Raw genomic sequence first — 18,580 nt, 5'->3', positions numbered from 1 at the left:
ACCACCTATACAGTCCACGAGATACTGGAGTCAAGACGGAGACGAGGGGGCATCGAATATCTCATGGACTGGGAGGGATATGGACCGGAGGAACGGTCCTGGGTCCCTGCTAAGGACATACTAGACCCCGCTCTCAAGGCCACTTTCCACGCTGAACACCCAGATCATCCCGGACCCCCGACCCAGAGGAAGACCACCCGGTAGAGGTAGAGGCCGTCAGGAGCCGGCCCTGGGGAGGGGGATACTGTAAGGATCTGGCTGGAGTCTAGACAGAGTCTGACACTTCCCGATCTACAGAGAGGGGGAGTCATCAGACTCGATCTGGTTCACCTGAGTTCTGAGCACACCTGTCCGTAATTAGGGTAGGATATAAGGTGTGCTCAGAAGTTCAGCTCGGTGCGAGGTATTGTTCCATTGTGACTTGCTAAGCGTTTTGTTCCGAGAGAGAGAGAGAGGTTTGTTGTTTTGATTACCGTGTATCCGACCAGTGCCTTGTTGTTTGACTCCCGAATTGCTTAACCCTCTGCTTGTCTATCTCAGTGATTACCGTACTCTGACCCTGTGCCTGTGCCCTCTGACTACGACTCACGCCCGGCTCCCTTGGTACCTCTGCCTGTCTATGCCTGGCCCGGTTTTGACCACAGCCCGCCCGACCACGATTAAGCTATTCCCTTGTCTGTACTCTAATAAAGCATCGCAATTCTGCGATTGGATCTTACCACTCTGTCCGAGTATTCTTTACAACGACAACAGCTAATGTTAGCTTAAACTTGGCTTTCCATACAAATCCTTCCATTAAAAAAAGATTCAAATGGTGAGATTAATGCTACCACTATTCATGGCTTTATTATGTGTGCCTGTGTTGGCCACATAGGCTACAGAAAAATCAGTCAATGTCCACATTATTCTCACATATTTTAGAATGTAATAATTTGAATATCAATGCATTGGCAAGGCCTAAAAGATGCATGATTCTTAAAGTGGTAATGGACTACTTTTTTGACACTTTGCATGCTTTTTTAGGGGGGTTCTATGTTAGGCCGTTTATGTACAATTATATAAATTATACAATTGTATAACATTGAAGTCCTTGAAAATTACAAAGAAGTGTTTGAAAAATACCTGGAATTTGACTCGCCAATGTCTGTATGAACTCCACTTAAAGGTTGTATAGTCCTAGGCCTATGTTATTGTATAGGTGGAGTTATGGGTCATTTTTACATATATTCACTTTTAATATTCCTCTAAGTACACACGTGAAAATGTTGACCCCAATGTCACATATTGGCCCCATTATTTATAGAACGACCCCAGTGCAGATAGTCAGGGTAGCTATTGGTTAACTATTTAACTAACTATTTAGCAGTCTTATGGCTTGGGGGTAGAAGCTGTTCAGTGTCCTCTTTATTCCAGACTTGGTGCATCGGTGCCGCTTGCCGTGCGGTAGCAGAGAGAACAGTCTAGGACTTGGGTGGCTGTAGTCTTTGACAATTTGTAGGGCCTTCCTCTGACACCGCCTGGTATAGAGGTCCTGGATGGCAGGAAGCTTGGCCCCAGTGATGTACTGGGCCGTACGCACTACCCTTTGTAGCGCCTTGCGGTTGGATGCCAAGTAGTTGCCATACCAAGCGGTGATGGAGCCAGTCAAGATGCTCTCACTGGTGCAGCTGTTGAACTATTAGAGGATCTGAGGGCCCATGCTGAATATTTTCAGCCTCCTGAGGGGGAAGAGGCATTGTTGTGCCTTCTTCACAACTGTGTTGGTGTGTTAAGACCATGATAGGTCCTTAGTGATGTGGACACAGAGGAACTTGAAGCTCTCGACCCGCTCCACTACAGCCCCGTCGATGTGGATGGAGTGGAACACACAAATTAACCTGTGTATTACCATATGAGTTTAAAGAGTGTGTGTCTTTGTGCGTGCTTCTGTGCGTGTGTGTGTGCGCGCGCGTGTGTGTTCTCAGGGAGTTTGCCAAAGAGAGAGAGCGTGTGGAGAAGAGGCAGGACTTTCTGAAGCTGCGCAGACAGCAGCAGATAGAGAGAGAGCTGACGGGGTACCTGGAGTGGATATGCAAGGCAGGTCAGGCTCACCTCCACTTCTTCGAAGGAACATAATATGTTGATGAAATTGTTGATTTGCTGCTTGACTGACACTTTGTTATCATTTGTTACCAATTAGTAACAACACATATTTCTAAATGTTGTGTTGCTGATGGTGCTAGTCTCTGTGTGTGTTTGTTTGTGTGTATGTGTGTGTGTGTGTGTTGTGTGTTGTTACTAGGTGTTACTATACACTGAGTTTACAAAACATTAAGAACACCTGCTCTTTCTGTGACAGACTGAGCAGGTGAATCTAGGTGAAGGCTACTGTATGATCCCTTATTGATGTCACTTGTTAAATCCATTTCAATCAGTGTAGATGAAGGGGAGGAGACAGGTTAAAGAAGGATTTTTAAACCTTGAGACAATTGAGACATGGATTGTGTATGTGTTCCATTCAGAGGGTGAATGGGCAAGACAAAATATTTAAGTGCCTTTGAACGGGGTATGGATTATTATTATTTTTTTACGCTACTGGGTTTTTCACGTTCAACAGTTTCCTGTGTGTATCAAGAATGGTCCACCACCCAAAGGACATCCAGCCAACTTGACACAACTGTGGGAAGCATTTGAGTCAACATGAGCCAGCATCCCTGTTGAACGCTTTAGACACCTTGTAGAGTCCATGACCCAACGAATTGAGACTGTTCTGAGGGCAAAAGTGAAGGTGTTCCTAATGTTTGATATACTCAGTGTTTGTGTGTTGTTAGGATGGTGACATGTATGCACAGGTATGTACAGTTGGTGTGTGTATGTGTGTGTATGTGCAATCGTGTGTGTCTGATTGTGCGTGCTCGTGTGTGTGTGTCGTGGTGTATCACCCTGTCCTCTCCTGTTCCAGAGGAGGTGCTGCTAGCGGAGGAGGATGAGAACGCGGAAGAGAAGTCCCCTCTGGACGGTGCGTGGTACAAGAGGAAACTGAACCTCCCAGGTGAAAAGAGGACTAGAGGTCCACACTGTGGCCTGCTTTACTATGGTACCCTACTGGGCTACCATGGTACCTTATGGTAAAAGAGGCACAGTCAGGTACGATTCACAATTTCCATGAACTAGCCTCGCCCTCCATTTTCAGATCCTGACGATTTTACACCATGTCTTTCCGTGGTGTATAAATCGCTCAATTCGATTCATGCCATATTCAGGGTACCATGAATGTGGTCTGGTTCTCTTTCACCTGGGTTATAGGGTTTGATACACTGTTACAATGTGATAGAGTATCGGTGAGTGATTACTAAGGTCCAGGAAGACTGCTGTAATGTGATGCTTGTCTCATTCTGGTGTCTGCTGTCCCTTCTCTCTCTCCCTCTCTGTCTGTCTTTCTATCCCGTATTTCTTACGCTCTCCCTCGATTTATTTCCCTTCACTCTTCTTGTTCTCGCTGTCTCTCTCTCTCGCTCTTTCACTTCCTCTCTCTTCTCTTTTACTCCCTTTTTCCTATTTTCTGTGTCATGGGAGGTTCTCTTCTTGTTCTCTCTCTATTTCCCTTCTCTCACTCTCTTCTCTTCCTCTCCCTCTTTCCTCTTCTCTTTCACTTCCTTCTCTCTCTCTTCCTCTTTACTCTTCTCTCCAACATGGGCGGTTCTCTCTGCTCCAGCTGGAGTGCTGTCATGTCCCAGCTGTTGCCCTGCCCAGCCCGCAATAGCCTTATATTGTGATAGGCCCATAATCTCATCCAATTAGGTCTGGTGTGGGAGCCAGGGTTAATTAGGGGGATTGAGAGGGATGTCTTGATTGGATTAGGCCTGTACAATACATGTTCGCACACACACACACACACACAATAATGCATGTACACAGACACACACACACACTCTGTCACAATCGTTATAAACAGCGGACCAAGGCACAGCGTGATATGCGTACATCTTTTATTTCGTACACAACACTAACAAAACAACAAACCAAACGATACGTGAAGTCCTAGGTTAACACACCAAAACAAACCTTACGGAACAAGATCCCACAATAAACTGGTGCAAAACAGGCTGCCTAAGTATGGTCCCCAATCAGAGACAACGAGAATCAGCTGCCTCTGATTGGGAACCAACCTGGCCAACATAGATCTACACGATCTAGATCATGAACATAGAAATTACAACATAGACACTACACACCCTGGCTCAACATTTAAGAGTCCCCAGAGCCAGGGCGTGACAGTACCCCCCCCCCAAAGGCGCGGACTGCGACCGCGCCAACCAAACACAAGAGGGTAGGGGCCGGGTGGGCATTCCGCCTCGGAGGCGGATCCGGCTCCGGGCGTGACCACCACTCTCTCTATACCCCCCCGTAGCACCCCTAGTCTGGTCTGGCCCCGCTGGCCGGAGCTGGACTGGACATCGGTGGAGCGGATTGCTCTGGCTCCGGTGTGGAGCAGTTGACCGGTGCTGGACCAGGCACCGGTGGAACAGGCACGGACCGTGCCGGACTGATGACGCGCACCACTGGCTTGGTGAGGGGAGCAGGAACGGGCCGTGCCGGACTGATGACGCGCACCACTGGCTTGGTGAGGGGAGCAGGAACGGGCCGGACCGGGCTGACGACGTGCACCACTGGCTTGCGCGGGAGCAGGAATGGGCGGACCGGGCTGACGACGCGCACCACTGTCTTGCGCGGGAGCAGGAACAGGCCGGACCGGGTGACGACGCGCACCACTGGCTTGGTGCGGGAGCAGGAACGGGCCGGACCGGGTGAGCGACACGCACCACTGGCTTGGTGCGGGAGCAGGAACAGGCCGGACCGGCTGGCGACGCGCACCACTGGCTTGGTGCGGGGAGCAGGAACAGGCCGACCGGGCTGACGACGCCGCACCACTGGCTTGTTGCGGGGAGCAGGGAACGGGCCGGACCGGCTGGACGACCGCACCACTGGCTTGGTGCGGGAGCAGGAACGGGCCGGACCGGGCTGATGACGCGCACCACTGGCTTGGTGCGCGGGAGCAGGAACAGGCCGGACCGGCTGACGACGCCGCGCACCACTGGCTTGGTGCGGGGAGCAGGAACAGGCCGGACCGGGCTGGCGACGCGCACCACAGGCTTGGTGCGAGGGACAGGAACAGGCCGGGCCGGGCTGGCGACGCGCACCACTGGCTTGGTGCGGGGAGCCGGAACGGGCCGGGCTGAACTGGGAACACGCACCATAGGCTTGGTGCGGGGAGCCGGAACGGGCCGGGCCGGACTGTGGAGGCGGACTGAAGGTCTGGAGCGGAGAGCTGACACAACCCGTCCTGGCTGAATGCCTACTTCCACACAATATGTGCGAGGCATCAGCACAGGACGTACAGGGCTGTGCACTGGTACTGGCGCTACAGCACGTGGCACAGGCGCAGGATATACGGGACCTAGGTGGGGTACTGGAGGCCACGAGCGTTGAGCCGGCACACTCCGTCCTGGCTGCATGCCCACCTTAGCACGACACGTGCGTAGTGCTAGCACAGGACGTACAGGACTGTGCCGGAACACTCGCGGCACAGTACGTGGCTCCGCATAACACGGAGCCTGCCCAGTCCCACGCTTTCTAGCCTGAGTACGGGGAGTTGGCTCAGCTCTAACTCTAGACTCCGCCAACCACCCTTTTAGCCCCCCCCAAAAAAATTATTGGGGCTGTCTCTCGGGCTTCCTCCTCGGCCGGTACCCTCTGCGGTGCCGCTGCTCCTCTCTGTAGCGCGCCTCCACAGTCTCCTCCCAAGGACGGCGATCCATTCCGGCCTGAATCTCGTCATAAGTCCAGGATCCCTTCCCTCCAGGATCTCCTCCCAAGTCCAGGCTGTCTGTTCCTGGACACGCTGCTTGGTCCTTTTATGGTGGGATCTTCTGTCACGGTCGTTATAAACAGCGGACCAAGGCGTAGCGTGATATGCGTACATCTTTTATTTCGTACACAATACTAACAAAACAACAAACCAAACGATACGTGAAGTCCTAGGTTAACACACCAAAACAAACCTTACGGAACAAGATCCCACAATAAACTGGTGCAAAACAGGCTGCCTAAGATTGTCCCCAATCAGAGACAACGAGAATCAGCTGCCTCTGATTGGGAACCACCCTGGCCAACATAGATCTACACGATCTAGATCATGAACATAGAAATTACAACATAGACACTGCACACCCTGGCTCAACATTTAAGAGTCCCCAGAGCCAGGGCGTGACACACACACACACACTTCTAAGGTTAGATGACAGTACCACGTCTAAATGACAGTACCTGACTTCCTTCATTTAATAAATGTGTTACATGCTGGGGATTAAAATGATTGAACTCACTGCCAGAGAAATGCCACTCAATGTATTGTTAGAGCTGAAAATGTTGATTTGACTAAGTTATGTTGAATGGCAGGTGAGGGCATTGGACAGAATGCCAAACATTTCTGACAGAGCGAAGATAGCTTGAAGGGATGGAAATAAATGAAAGAATGGATTTATAGGAGAAGATACAAACGTTGGAGCATTCGCAATCTGTCACGATAAACACGATATCAGTTCGCTCTGTTTCACAATTTACTCATAACTCTCCAGATTATTGAGCTACTGCACCGATCCTCATTCATAGAGAACATAAGCGCAGCTGATTTTGCCTCAGAGCAGAGCATTGAAGAGGAACTCTAGATTCTAGAAGGGTTGTGGGTCTTAGAAAAGCCCCATCTTTTGTGACATTGAAGGTCACGTGATGATCACATTCATGCGCGGCCGTTTTTCATTCCAAGGCTGCATGAATTGTAGCGGAAGGCAGAATCGGAGAATGAAAAATGTGATTGATGCCCACTATTCATAGCATCCAACTAGCCCACACATATAGGGGGAGGGGGGCTGTGTGTCTATGCTCATGAGCGCGTGTTTGTGTGTGTGTGTGTGCATGTCTGCACATGCAAGTGTGTCTGCGTGCCTGCACATATGTGTGTGTGTGTGTATGTGTGTCTACATATACTTACTCCTGCCTCTCTGCTGTGCTGTGTGTGTGCAGTGTTGAAACGAGGCAAGGTCAAGAAGAGTAAGAATGACCTCATCGGTGCTGAGGAGGGAGAGGATCACTTCACTGACATGTCCTCTGTTGGTAAGACTCAACCATCCTGTACTCTTATCTGACTGACCAGACTCAACTGTCTGACTGACCCAGGGTTGCCATGTCCGTGCCTTTCTGGCCAATTTGGGCTACTTTGAAAATTATGTCGCGGGTGAAAATCTATTGGTTGCGGGTTGCAGGTTTTTGGGCTACTTCTAAATTGTACCACGACCGCCATGGCATTTCTCTTAAAAAATATGTATATATATTTCACTGTGACCTGCTGCTGCTGATTATCAGGCAGTGAGCAGGCTTTAACTGAGTGAGTGAGTGTGTGAGTGGGTGGTGGGGAGAGCTAGAGGGGTGTGTATGTGTTGAGAGCACTGGTTGAGAGACCGCTGCAGCAGGCAGCTGAGTCACGGAGACAGAGCAGCATGCGTGCACGTCATAAGAACATTTGACCAGTTGTTGATATTTAAATTGTCATTATGGAGACACCTATTTCCATCCCTTTTTCCATAAAACATATTAACACACTAGAACTGAAATACAGTGAGGGAAAAAGGTATTTGATCCCCTGCTGATTTTGTACGTTTGCCCACTGACAAAGACATGATCAGTCTATAATTTTAATGGTAGGTTTATTTGAACAGTGAGAGACAGAATAACAACAAAAAAATCCAGAAAAATGCATGTCAAAAATGTTATAAATTGATTTGCATTTTAATGAGGGAAATAAGTGTTTGACCCCTCTGCAAAACATGACTTAGTACTTGGTGGCAAAACCCTTGTTGGCAATCACAGAGGTCAGACGTTTCTTGTAGTTGGCCACCAGGTTTGCACACATCTCAGGAGGGATTTTGTCCCACTCCTCTTTGCAGATCTTCTCCAAGTCATTAAGGTTTTGAGCCTGACGTTTGGCAAATCGAACCTTCAGCTCCCTCCACAGATTTTCTATGGGAATAAGGTCTGGAGACTGGCTAGGCCACTCCAGGACCTTAATGTGCTTCTTCTTGAGCCACTCCTTTGTTGCCTTGGCCGTGTGTTTTGGGTCATTGTCCTGCTGGAATACCCATCCACAACCCATTTTTAATGCCCTGGCTGAGAGAAGGAGGTTCTCACCCAAGATTTGACGGTACATGGCCCCGTCCATCGTCCCTTTGATGCGGTGAAGTTGTCCTGTCCCCTTATCAGAAAAACACCCCCAAAGCATAATGTTTCCACCTCCATGTTTGACGGTGGGGATGATGTTCTTGGGGTCATAGGCAGCATTCCTCCTCCTCCAAACACGGCGAGTTGAGTTGATGCCAAAGAGCTCGATTTTGGTCTCATCTGACCACAACACTTTCACACAGTTCTCCTCTGAATCATTCAGATGTTCATTGGCAAACTTCAGACGGGCCTGTATATGTACTTTCTTGAGCAGGTTGACCTTGTGGGCGCTGCAGGATTTCAGTCCTTCACAGCGTAGTGTGTTACCAATTGTTTTCTTGGTGACTATGGTCCCAGCTGCCTTGAGATCATTGACAAGATCCTCCCGTGTAGTTCTGGGCTGATTCCTCACCGTTCTCATGATCATTGCAACTCCACGAGGTGAGATCTTGCATGGAGCCCCAGGCCAAGGGAGATTGACAGTTCTTTTGTGTTTCTTCCATTTACGAATAATCGCACCAACTGTTGTCACCTTCTCACCAAGCTGCTTGGCGATTGTCTTGAAGCCCATTCCAGCCTTGTGTAGGTCTACAATCTTGTCCCTGACATCCTTGGAGAGCTCTTTGGTCTTGGCCATGGTGGAGAGTTTGGAATCTGATTGATTGATTGCTTCTGTGGACAGGTGTCTTTTATACAGGTAGCAAGCTGAGATTAGGAGCACTCCCTTTAACAGTGTGCTCCTAATCTCAGCTCGTTACCTGTATAAAAGACACCTGGGAGCCAGAAATCTTTCTGATTGAGAGGGGGCAAATACTTATTTCCCTCATTAAAATGCAAATCAATTTATAATTTTTTTTACATGCGTTTTTCTGGATTCTTTTGTTGTTATTCTGTCTCTCACTGTTCAAATAAACCTACCATTAAAATTATAGACTGATCATTTCTTTGTCAGTGGGCAAACGTACAAAATCAGCAGAGGATCAAATACTTTTTTCCCTCACTGTAATGGCGACAAAGCACTGGAAAACAACGTTAGGCGCACTAGAGCGCTTTTTTCTTCTAAATTGTTTGAAAGCCATGGGATATCAGACCGTGTACCACGGGTTTGACCCCAAAAATATTTGTACTGTTCTAAATATGTTGGCAACCAGTTTATAATAGCAATAAGGCACCTCAGGGGTTTGTGGTATATGGCCAATATACAACGGCTAAGGGCTGTGTCCAAAGAACAGCCCTTAGTCCCCTGTAGCTCAGTTGGTAGAGCATGGCGCTTGCAACGCCAGGGTTGTGGGTTCGTTTCCCACGGGGGGCCAGTATGAAAATGTATGCACTCACTTACTGTAAGTCGCTCTGGATAAGAGCGTCTGCTAAATGACTAAAAATGTAAAAAATATATATGCCACACCTCCTTGGGCCTTATTGCTTAACCATAGCAGTCAAAACAAGTTAAATCGACATCCATTGATGTGAAATGATCTGGCGAGTTTAATAAGGGCAAATTGTTTTTTCTCTTGCAACATATTCTTAAGTTCACAATTATTATTATTTTGATGGAAAACCGAATTTAGCTTCTTAGCCTACGTCATTACAAATTACGCCGATATTCCTTCTTAATTCGCTCGATAACATTATAGAAAAGGGGTTTATTGGATAAATGTGGGCTAGTTTTCAGGCCTTTTGGCCAGGTCTTGAGGGGTCATTGGGCTAGAAATTTTTTCTTATGGAAAACTGTATCAAGCAAAGGGTTTTACACATGCTCAGTTCTTGGGTCTCGAGCGCTGCGCGAGTGGAAATTTGAAATGGAAGTTATGGAACTCCCTTGGGTGCTTCTGTTCTGGGAAAAAGTCCACAATGAAACTGACATTAAATGTGGAGAATGATACATTTGCATCTGTTGGCCATCAAGTAGGCTATTCATTTCTATGCCATTGTAGGCTATTGTAGCCTACCATTTGATACAATAAATATGTTGAAATGCCGATATTACTGGAGTAATTGCAAATCAATGTGCGCCACTTGTATAGCCTACCTAGAACTAGCAAACCGATTTAATAAATAGCCTATAACTTCAGTTTGTTGTTGTAGCCTTGTGTTATTATGCACTTATTAATGGCCATGTTTAGTTAGGCTAATTAAATTGGAAGTTATCAATTGTGATCATGGTCACAGCTCTATCGCAAATGTATCATTCTCCACATTTAATTTCATTGTGGACTTTCTATGAAATGAGATGGCCTATCAGGGGCTATAGGCTACCTGCATCTAGCTCAGCAAACCATGGCAAAGTTGAATTCCAATTATAAACCCAGATTTTAGTCAGTATCATATGCCTATTGAAATAACAAGTCAATCTCGCAAATAGGCCATTTATAACGTTTTGTAGTCTTAACATCTGGCACATAATAACAGCACAATTGCCAGAAAATAGCCTAACATTAGTTTTTTGAAATTCGTCCAAGTGTTTCTTGCACAGAGATTTCGAGATCCTCTGTCCAACTTTCCTCACTCAAACTCTCCTGTCGGATTTATCTATAGTTATGCACATGCGCAAAAGGGAATGCTGATTGTTTGAAAGCCATGGGATATCAGACCCTGTACCACGGGTATGACCCCAAAAATATTTATACTGTTCTAATTATGTTGGCAACCAGTTTATAATAGCAATAAGGCACCTCAGGGGTTTGTGGTATATTGTCAATATACCACGGCTAAGGGCTGTGTCCAAAGAACAGCCCTTAGTCGTGGTATATTGGCTATATACCACACCTCCTTGGGCCTTATTGCTTAACCATAGCAGTCAAAACAAGTTAAATCGACATCCATTGATGTGAAATGATCTGGCGAGTTTAATAAGGGCGAATTATCTTTTCTCTTGCGACATATTCTTAAACTCACAATAATTATTATTTTGATGGACAACCGAATTTAGCTTCTTAGCCTACGTCGTTACAAATTACGCCAATATTCCTTCTTAATTTGCTCGATAACATTATAGAAAAGGGGTTTATTGGATAAATGTGGGCTAGTTTTCAGGCCTTTTGGCCAGGTTTTGAGGGGTCATTGGGCTAGAAATTTTAGCTTGACCTGGCAATCCTGGACTGACCCCATCCTTCACCTTTGACCTTATCTGACTGACTCAACCTCCCAGTTTTTGTAGGGAGGGCTGACCCTTGACCTTTTACGTAATAACTTATTGAGCTTGTCCTTACAGCTTGCACCGTATCTAGGCTGTTGGTAATATGTCTCATTTTCCCTCTCTGGTGGAAATCCTCATGCATCGTTCTAATGCCTCAATTTATTTTACTGTTATCTGTGCTATGTAACACAAACTAACAACACTTGTTATACAAGGAAACTAGTTTTACTGATTCTTTGTAGCATGTCACCTAGAGGGCAAATAGGTGTAATTAACTTTTCTTATTATACTGGAAAATTATTGTAGCTGGAAAAATACCTCCAGCAATTAATTTAATTAATTAAATTAAGTTCGCTGCACAGAACAAATATGTAATTGCTTGGCTTTGGGGGAAATGCTCCTAAGCATGATAACTGAAACCATTTGAGTGCATTTATATTAACGGAACCGGCTGGATTCCTCTCCTGACAACCTCCTGTGGCTGTTTTCCATCTAAATGACTGTCATGGGGATACAAGCATTATTACGCAGTCAAATCTAACATCTCACTTGTTCTTATTCTAGTCTCAAGATCCGCTTTCACTCTCATTGAGGCAGATTACAACCTTGAAATGTAAAGAAATATATTTTTCCAGTTATTTTATAGCTTCTTCTTCTTTCTGATTCTTTAGATACATTTTCCTTAGTCATTTTAGTCTCAGCCATTTTAGTCTCAGCCATTTTAGTCTTAGCCGTGAAGTTCTTTTAATTAGCAAATAAGCTGGGATTTATTCAGGTGGAATGTAGAGGAGGTGGAGTCTAAATATGGCGCTTCAGGGTTTGATTACAGCCTGACATAGCCTGAATATTCTTGTACGGTTACGCCTCAGATACAGAAATACAACCTTAAAGCTGGATGCACATTTTGGTTTTTTAAACTATTCGAACATATATTGTAATATAATGTTCAAATCACCCTAGACTTGCCGATGATGATGATGATGATCATGCCGAGGATGATGAACAGTAAATCACTTTTGGGAAAGTGACGTGATGGATGGCATTGTACAACTTTCTGTGATGACTTCACTCTTTCACCTACTTCCCCTTAGCTCCCCCAGGCTCTCCGTTTGGCCGGGCCAGCGTGAAGAGCAGTAAGCTGGACAGCTCGTCCTACTTCCGCCGCAAGGAGAGGAGAATGCGTTTCTTCATCCGTCGCATGGTCAAAGCCCAGAGCTTCTACTGGACAGTCCTTTGTCTGGTGGGGCTCAACACACTGTGTGTGGCCATCGTCCACTACGACCAGCCTGAGTGGCTCACCACCGCCCTGTGTAAGTCACACACACGTGTATGTGCATGTAGGCAGTAGGCACACACACACACACACACACAAAAGCATACACACACGCACGCATGCACACACACATACACACACACAGATGCAAAGACATGCACACACGCATGCACAGACACACATACTTACATTCACAATCAAATGGATGATTATCGGTAGGTGACAAATTAAATCAATAATGGTCCTTCATGTGTTCTCCATCCCTCTGGAACCCCAGACCTGGCAGAGTTTGTGTTCCTGGGTCTGTTCCTGTCTGAGATGAGCTTGAAGATGTATGGCCTGGGAGCCAGAAACTACTTCCATTCCTCTTTCAACTGCTTCGACTTTGGTGTAAGTCAGCATAAATGCCTTTTGAATACCTTGAAGCGCTAATTATTATCTATTTCAAATGCTAACTTAACCTGACTTACATGGCCACTGGATCCATTTTTTATATGAGAATTAAATGTTGAATTGATTCAATGACAGTGACAGTGATTTGCTGTCCGAGTAGCAAGTAGTAGCTACTTTGTTACAGTAGTTATTTCCCCCTTTCTCCTCTTTTCTCCTCTCCCCCTCTACTCCTTTCTCCTCTCCTCCTCTCCTCCTCTCCTCCTTTCTCCTCTCCTCCTTTCTCCTCTTTTCTCCTCTCCTCCTCTCCTCTTTTCTCCTCTCCCCGTCTCCCCCTTTCTCCTCTCCTCCTCTCCTCCTTTCTCCTCTTTTCTCCTCTCCTCCTCTCCACAGGTGATAATAGGGAGTATCCTTGAGGTGGTGTGGTCTATGATCAAACCAGGGGCATCCTATGGCATTAGTGTACTGAGGGCTCTTCGTCTGCTAAGGTTATTCAAATTTACCAAGTGAGTGAACACACATTTGAGTCCACACATAGGCCTACACACGCTTGCGCTCACTTTGTGTACACTCATACAGGATATCAACATACATTCAGAATCAACAATGAGCAGATATTTTTCCTCAGAGCGATGTCTGGCATTGTCTCACTCTGTCAGTGTACAATCCTATTAACCTTTTACTTCAGTGGGCTAAATCAGGGTCACACAGTGTTTCTTGGTAGACTTAAACAAATGAAACTACTTTGAAACAAAAGTATACACCTCACACACGGTTATGGGCTTAAAAAACAGAACACACCTGTAACATGTCAGATATAGAGTTTAAATCTATTCAATTTAGAGTTTGAATCCCAATATGACACTTTATATACATCACAGAAGACCGAAATATCACAAAACCGTTTGACATAGAAACACTGGATTTTCAGCATAAAAAAAGTAATGTTTATTAATTAATAACATTCCACCCATGAGGCCACAAGGTCATTTGACTGCAGGAAAGGGCTACAGTTATATATCAATCATTTTATACTCACTAGATTAATAATCCTGTGATTCACAACAATATAGTGGGATATTTTGTTCTCTTTACCAACCTCCTGTCCTCTCTATATTCTCCCTGTCCATTCACTATCACTCTCTCTCTCTCTCTCTCTCTCTCTCTCTCTCTCTCTCTCTCTCTCTCTCTCTCTCTCTCTCTCTCTCTCTCTGTCACTCTTCTTTCTCTTCCTCCTTTCTCTTCTCTCTGTTTTCCCCAGGTACTGGAACTCCCTGAGGAACCTGGTGGTGTCTCTGCTCAACTCCATGAAGTCCATTATCAGCTTGCTCTTCCTCCTCTTCCTCTTCATTGTGGTCTTTGCTCTGCTGGGCATGCAGCTCTTTGGAGGACAGTGAGTATTCCCTCCACTCTCCTCCATGGAACCTGACCCTTGGCCCCTAACTTTCCACCCCTGACTCCTCTCTGGTCATGTTTACTAATATCCCTCCATGACACACACGCACATACACACACACACACATACACACACACACACACACACACACACACACACACACACACACACACACACACACAGACACACACTCCCCCTATCTCTAACCGTCCCCTAGTCCCTCCCCCTCTCTCTCTAATCCCTGGCCTAGCAGTGCAGAGGTGGCAGACACATTGCCACAGCAGGTACCAGCGCAGCGGTGTATCTTTGATACCAGGCTGTGTAAAACCCCATGTCTTCGGCTGACAATGACACCTCCTGATCTGTGCTATGCTGTATTAATCAAAGGCCTGGCTCCAACCCAGCTCTGCCTGACGACAGCCACAAACACACCATCTGGTAGGACAGTTTATCATTTAGACCAGAGGCCAGTCAAAACTCCTTCCTAATTTTTCTGTCTGGCTTACACAGTGTTTACATTGTCATTAGTTTTTTACCTCAGCGGCCAATGCTGTTGTTTCCATTGTAGCAGGTAAGAGGTTAGAGCACTCAAGGGAAACTACAGTGTAATATCTCACCTATCTCCTAGAGTGACAGCGTTGACGGATGCTGCATTCCCATTGGGCTGTTTGGAGGGAGAAAGAGATAGGGTTCCCATGGTGCCATGATCAATTTAAACTGGGCAGTTCCGTCGTAATGGCCACGTCAGTCTGGGCTGATGGATATGTGTGAAAACGCTCTGACGTGCACATGGTGCTCAGCGGTTGGGCCTCGTGTATCTTGTGATATGAGTCTGGATCCATTGTTCTTTTCCTATGTAATCCACCTGTGTCCTGACTCCATGTAAAAACTCTTGTAAGACAGAGACAATGCATAAATAGACTTCGATTTATGGTTGTGACCATGGTGATTCCAATATTGTTTGTTTAAATCTGTCAAAAGTAAAAAACTTGTAAAGACATGAATAAGAAATGTAGAGACATGAATAAGGGTATCCTTATGGTATAGCTGACCCCGCTCATTCCTGATTAATTTAAGATTTTAGACAAATCTGACTTAGTTGACCAAATCTCTGGACACATTTCTTAGGAATCACAGATTTGAGAATATTCTTTAAGATGCGTACGATCACATATTTGTGATCATTGTTGAGTTGTCCCTGCAGCGTACCATCGCAAATATGTGATTGGAACAGTAGCAACAGAACGTATGATGCAACAAACACGTCTAAACAGCATTGTTGTCTGAGAAGCATCTAAACAATGTTTTGTACATTTATTCCTCAATTTCACCTTTTATTGTAAAAGATAAATGTGAACTTCATCATCCAAGCATCACACGGAACACATCCACAGCCAAACTCATTCCATAAACCAGTCTAAATAACAGGTTGCGCTGAAAAAAACAAAACATAAGTTAGCAACCTAACACCTAGACTTGTTTACAATGTACCACATCTCTGGTGAGCACAAGGGAGAAATGTAATATTGTTTAGAAAATAGATGCGTGTCAGCTAAGCTAACAGTAGCTAAATTATTTATGTTGGCAGCCATGTTTGTTTATGTTTGACAAGCAAAATCTCCCTAATCCCAGAATGCCATTCACTATAAGTAAATAAAGTCAAAGATGGCTGCGCACAATACAAATACATACCTACTGCTTTGCCTAACCGTAGCACGAAAGCTAAACAGGGTTGCCAGATATAGATAAAACTATTTTAGGGGGGTTTGTCGGGGAGTTCATTTCATTTGTGAGGGGGTTTCAAGTCTATGGGGGGTAGAAATGGGTGAAGGTATCGTGGGGGGATATGATGCAGCAAATATTACTATAATGGGGGATTTATCAATAAATGGGGGCCAAACACAGGAGAAGTTTATAAGCTAAATAAAAATGAAACCCCCTCAAAATGGGGGTCTGAGCTGGCAACCCTGAGGTACCATAGTTACAATCTGATGCCGCGTTCAAAACAACCGGGAATTCGAAACTGGGAACTCGGAAATCTCTGACTTCCGACTTCAGTGCGTTCAAGACAACTGGGAACTCTGAAAAAAACTAGCTCCGACTGGGAAAGATTGTCATCCAACAGGGAATTCCAACTCGGGAACTTGGGCCTCTTTCTAGAGCTCCGACTGACAGACACTTACGTGACAACCAGAATGCATTGTATGATGTCAACAAACATGGCGACACACATAGCTGGCAATTAGCTTACCATTAGCTCATCATAATCAGTACAACTGTCACGCGACGTGTATGCGGTTAGCGAAGTCAAAAGCAGGACACAGAGCGGCTGGCAACGTATTTTACTGAACACAGTAAAATCAACGTACAAAACAACAAACCTCCAAACAGGGAGGAAAAGACCCGTACATACAAGAACTGCCGGAATGACAACAAACAATAACACACAAAATAACTAATGAGAGACAGGGGTAAATATAGGGAATACAATCCAACATAATGGGAAACAGGTGTAAACAATAAAGACCAAACAAGACAAACACCGAAACATCGATCGGCAGCAGCTTGTACTCCGGGGACGACGAACGCTGAAGCCTGCCCGAGCAAGGAGGAGGAGGAGCCTCGGCTGAATCCGTGACAACAACCTTCAAATAAGTATTTTACACACATCGTATGTGTCCATTACAATCTATGCAAGAATCGGAATGCATGATTTGTCACCAGTACTTGAAAACGTGAATAAAACAGTAAATACATTTTGCTCCATACATACAGTGCATTCGGGAAAGTATTCAGACCCCTTGACTTTTTCCACATTTTGTTACGTTACAGCCTTATTCAAAAATGGATTAAATGAAAACATGTCCTCAGCAATCTACATGCAAAACCCCATAATGACAAAGCGAAATACCTTATTTACATAAGTATTCAGACCCTTTGCTATGAGACTCGAAATTGAGCTCAGGTGCATCCTGTTTCCATTGATCATCCTTGAGATGTTTCTACAACTTGATTGGAGTCCACCTGTGGTAAATTCAATTGATTGGACATGATTTAGAAAGGCATACACCTCTGTCTATATAAGGTCCCACAGTTGACAGTGCATGTCAGAGCAAAAACCAAGCCATGAGGTCAAAGGAAGAACACAGTGGCCTCCATACTTCTTAAATGGAAGGAGTTTGGAACCACCAAGACTGTTGCTAGAGCTGGCCGCCCAGGCAAACTGAGCAATCAGGGGAGAAGGGCCTTGGTCAGGGAGGTGACCAAGAACCCGATGGTCACTCTGACAGAGTTCTAGAGATCCTCTGTGGAGATGGGAGAACCTTCCAGAAGGACAACCACCTCTGCAGCACTCCACCAATCAGGCCTTTATGGTAGAGTGGCCAGACGGAAGCCACTCCTCAGTAAAAGGCACATGACAGCCCGCTTGGAGTTTGCCAAAAGGCACTTAAAGACGCTCAGACCATGAGAAACAATAGTCTCTGGTCTGATGAAACTAAGATTGAACTCTTTGGCCTGAATGCCAAGCATCACGTCTGGAGGAAACCTGACACCATCCCTATGGTGAAGCATGGTGGTGGCATCATGCTTTGGGGATGTTTTTCAGGTGCAGGAGCTGGGAGACTAGTCAGAATCGAGGCAAAGATGAACGGAGCAACGTACAGTGAAATCCTTGATGAAAACCTGCTCCAGAGCGCTCAGGAGCTCAGACTGGGGCGAAGATTCACCTTCCAACAGGACAACGACCCTAAGCACATAGCCAAGACAACGCAGGAGTTGCTTCGGGGCACGTCTCTGAATGTCCTTGAGTGGCCCAGCCAGAGCACAGACTTAAACCCGATCTAACATCTCTGGAGAGACCTAAAAATAGCTGTGCAGCAACGCTCCCCATCCAACCTGACAGAGCTTGAGAGGATCTGCAGAGAAGAATGGGAGAAACTCCCCAAATACAGATGTGCCAAGCTTGTAGCGTCAAACCCAAGAAGACTCGAGGCTGTAATCGCTGCCAAAGGTGCCTCAACGAATTACTGAGTAAAGGGTCTGAATACTTATGTAAATGTTATATTTCCGTTTTAATTTTTTATAAATTTGCTAAAATTTATAAAAACCTGTTTTTGCTTTGTCATTATGG

General features: G+C 45.7%; 1 protein-coding gene across 1 annotated transcript; it reads left to right on the top strand.

Annotated features, from left to right (window-relative positions):
* Positions 1-1,964: 1,964 nt before the first annotated feature.
* On the top strand, positions 1,965-14,449 carry LOC121541596 (voltage-dependent N-type calcium channel subunit alpha-1B-like; the record flags this gene model as incomplete). The annotated part of the gene is made up of 7 exons (XM_045220432.1): positions 1,965-2,080; positions 2,942-2,998; positions 7,063-7,152; positions 12,481-12,699; positions 12,940-13,052; positions 13,446-13,558; positions 14,314-14,449. Coding segments are annotated over 7 exons (844 nt in total), but the record flags the coding sequence as incomplete, so codon positions are not given.
* Positions 14,450-18,580: the final 4,131 nt, after the last annotated feature.

This window comes from Coregonus clupeaformis, unplaced genomic scaffold, assembly GCF_020615455.1.
Source record: "Coregonus clupeaformis isolate EN_2021a unplaced genomic scaffold, ASM2061545v1 scaf3815, whole genome shotgun sequence".
Taxonomy (NCBI): Eukaryota; Metazoa; Chordata; class Actinopteri; order Salmoniformes; family Salmonidae; genus Coregonus; species Coregonus clupeaformis.
Note: the sequence above shows the minus strand (reverse complement) of the source record. Positions and strands in the feature narration are given on the sequence as shown.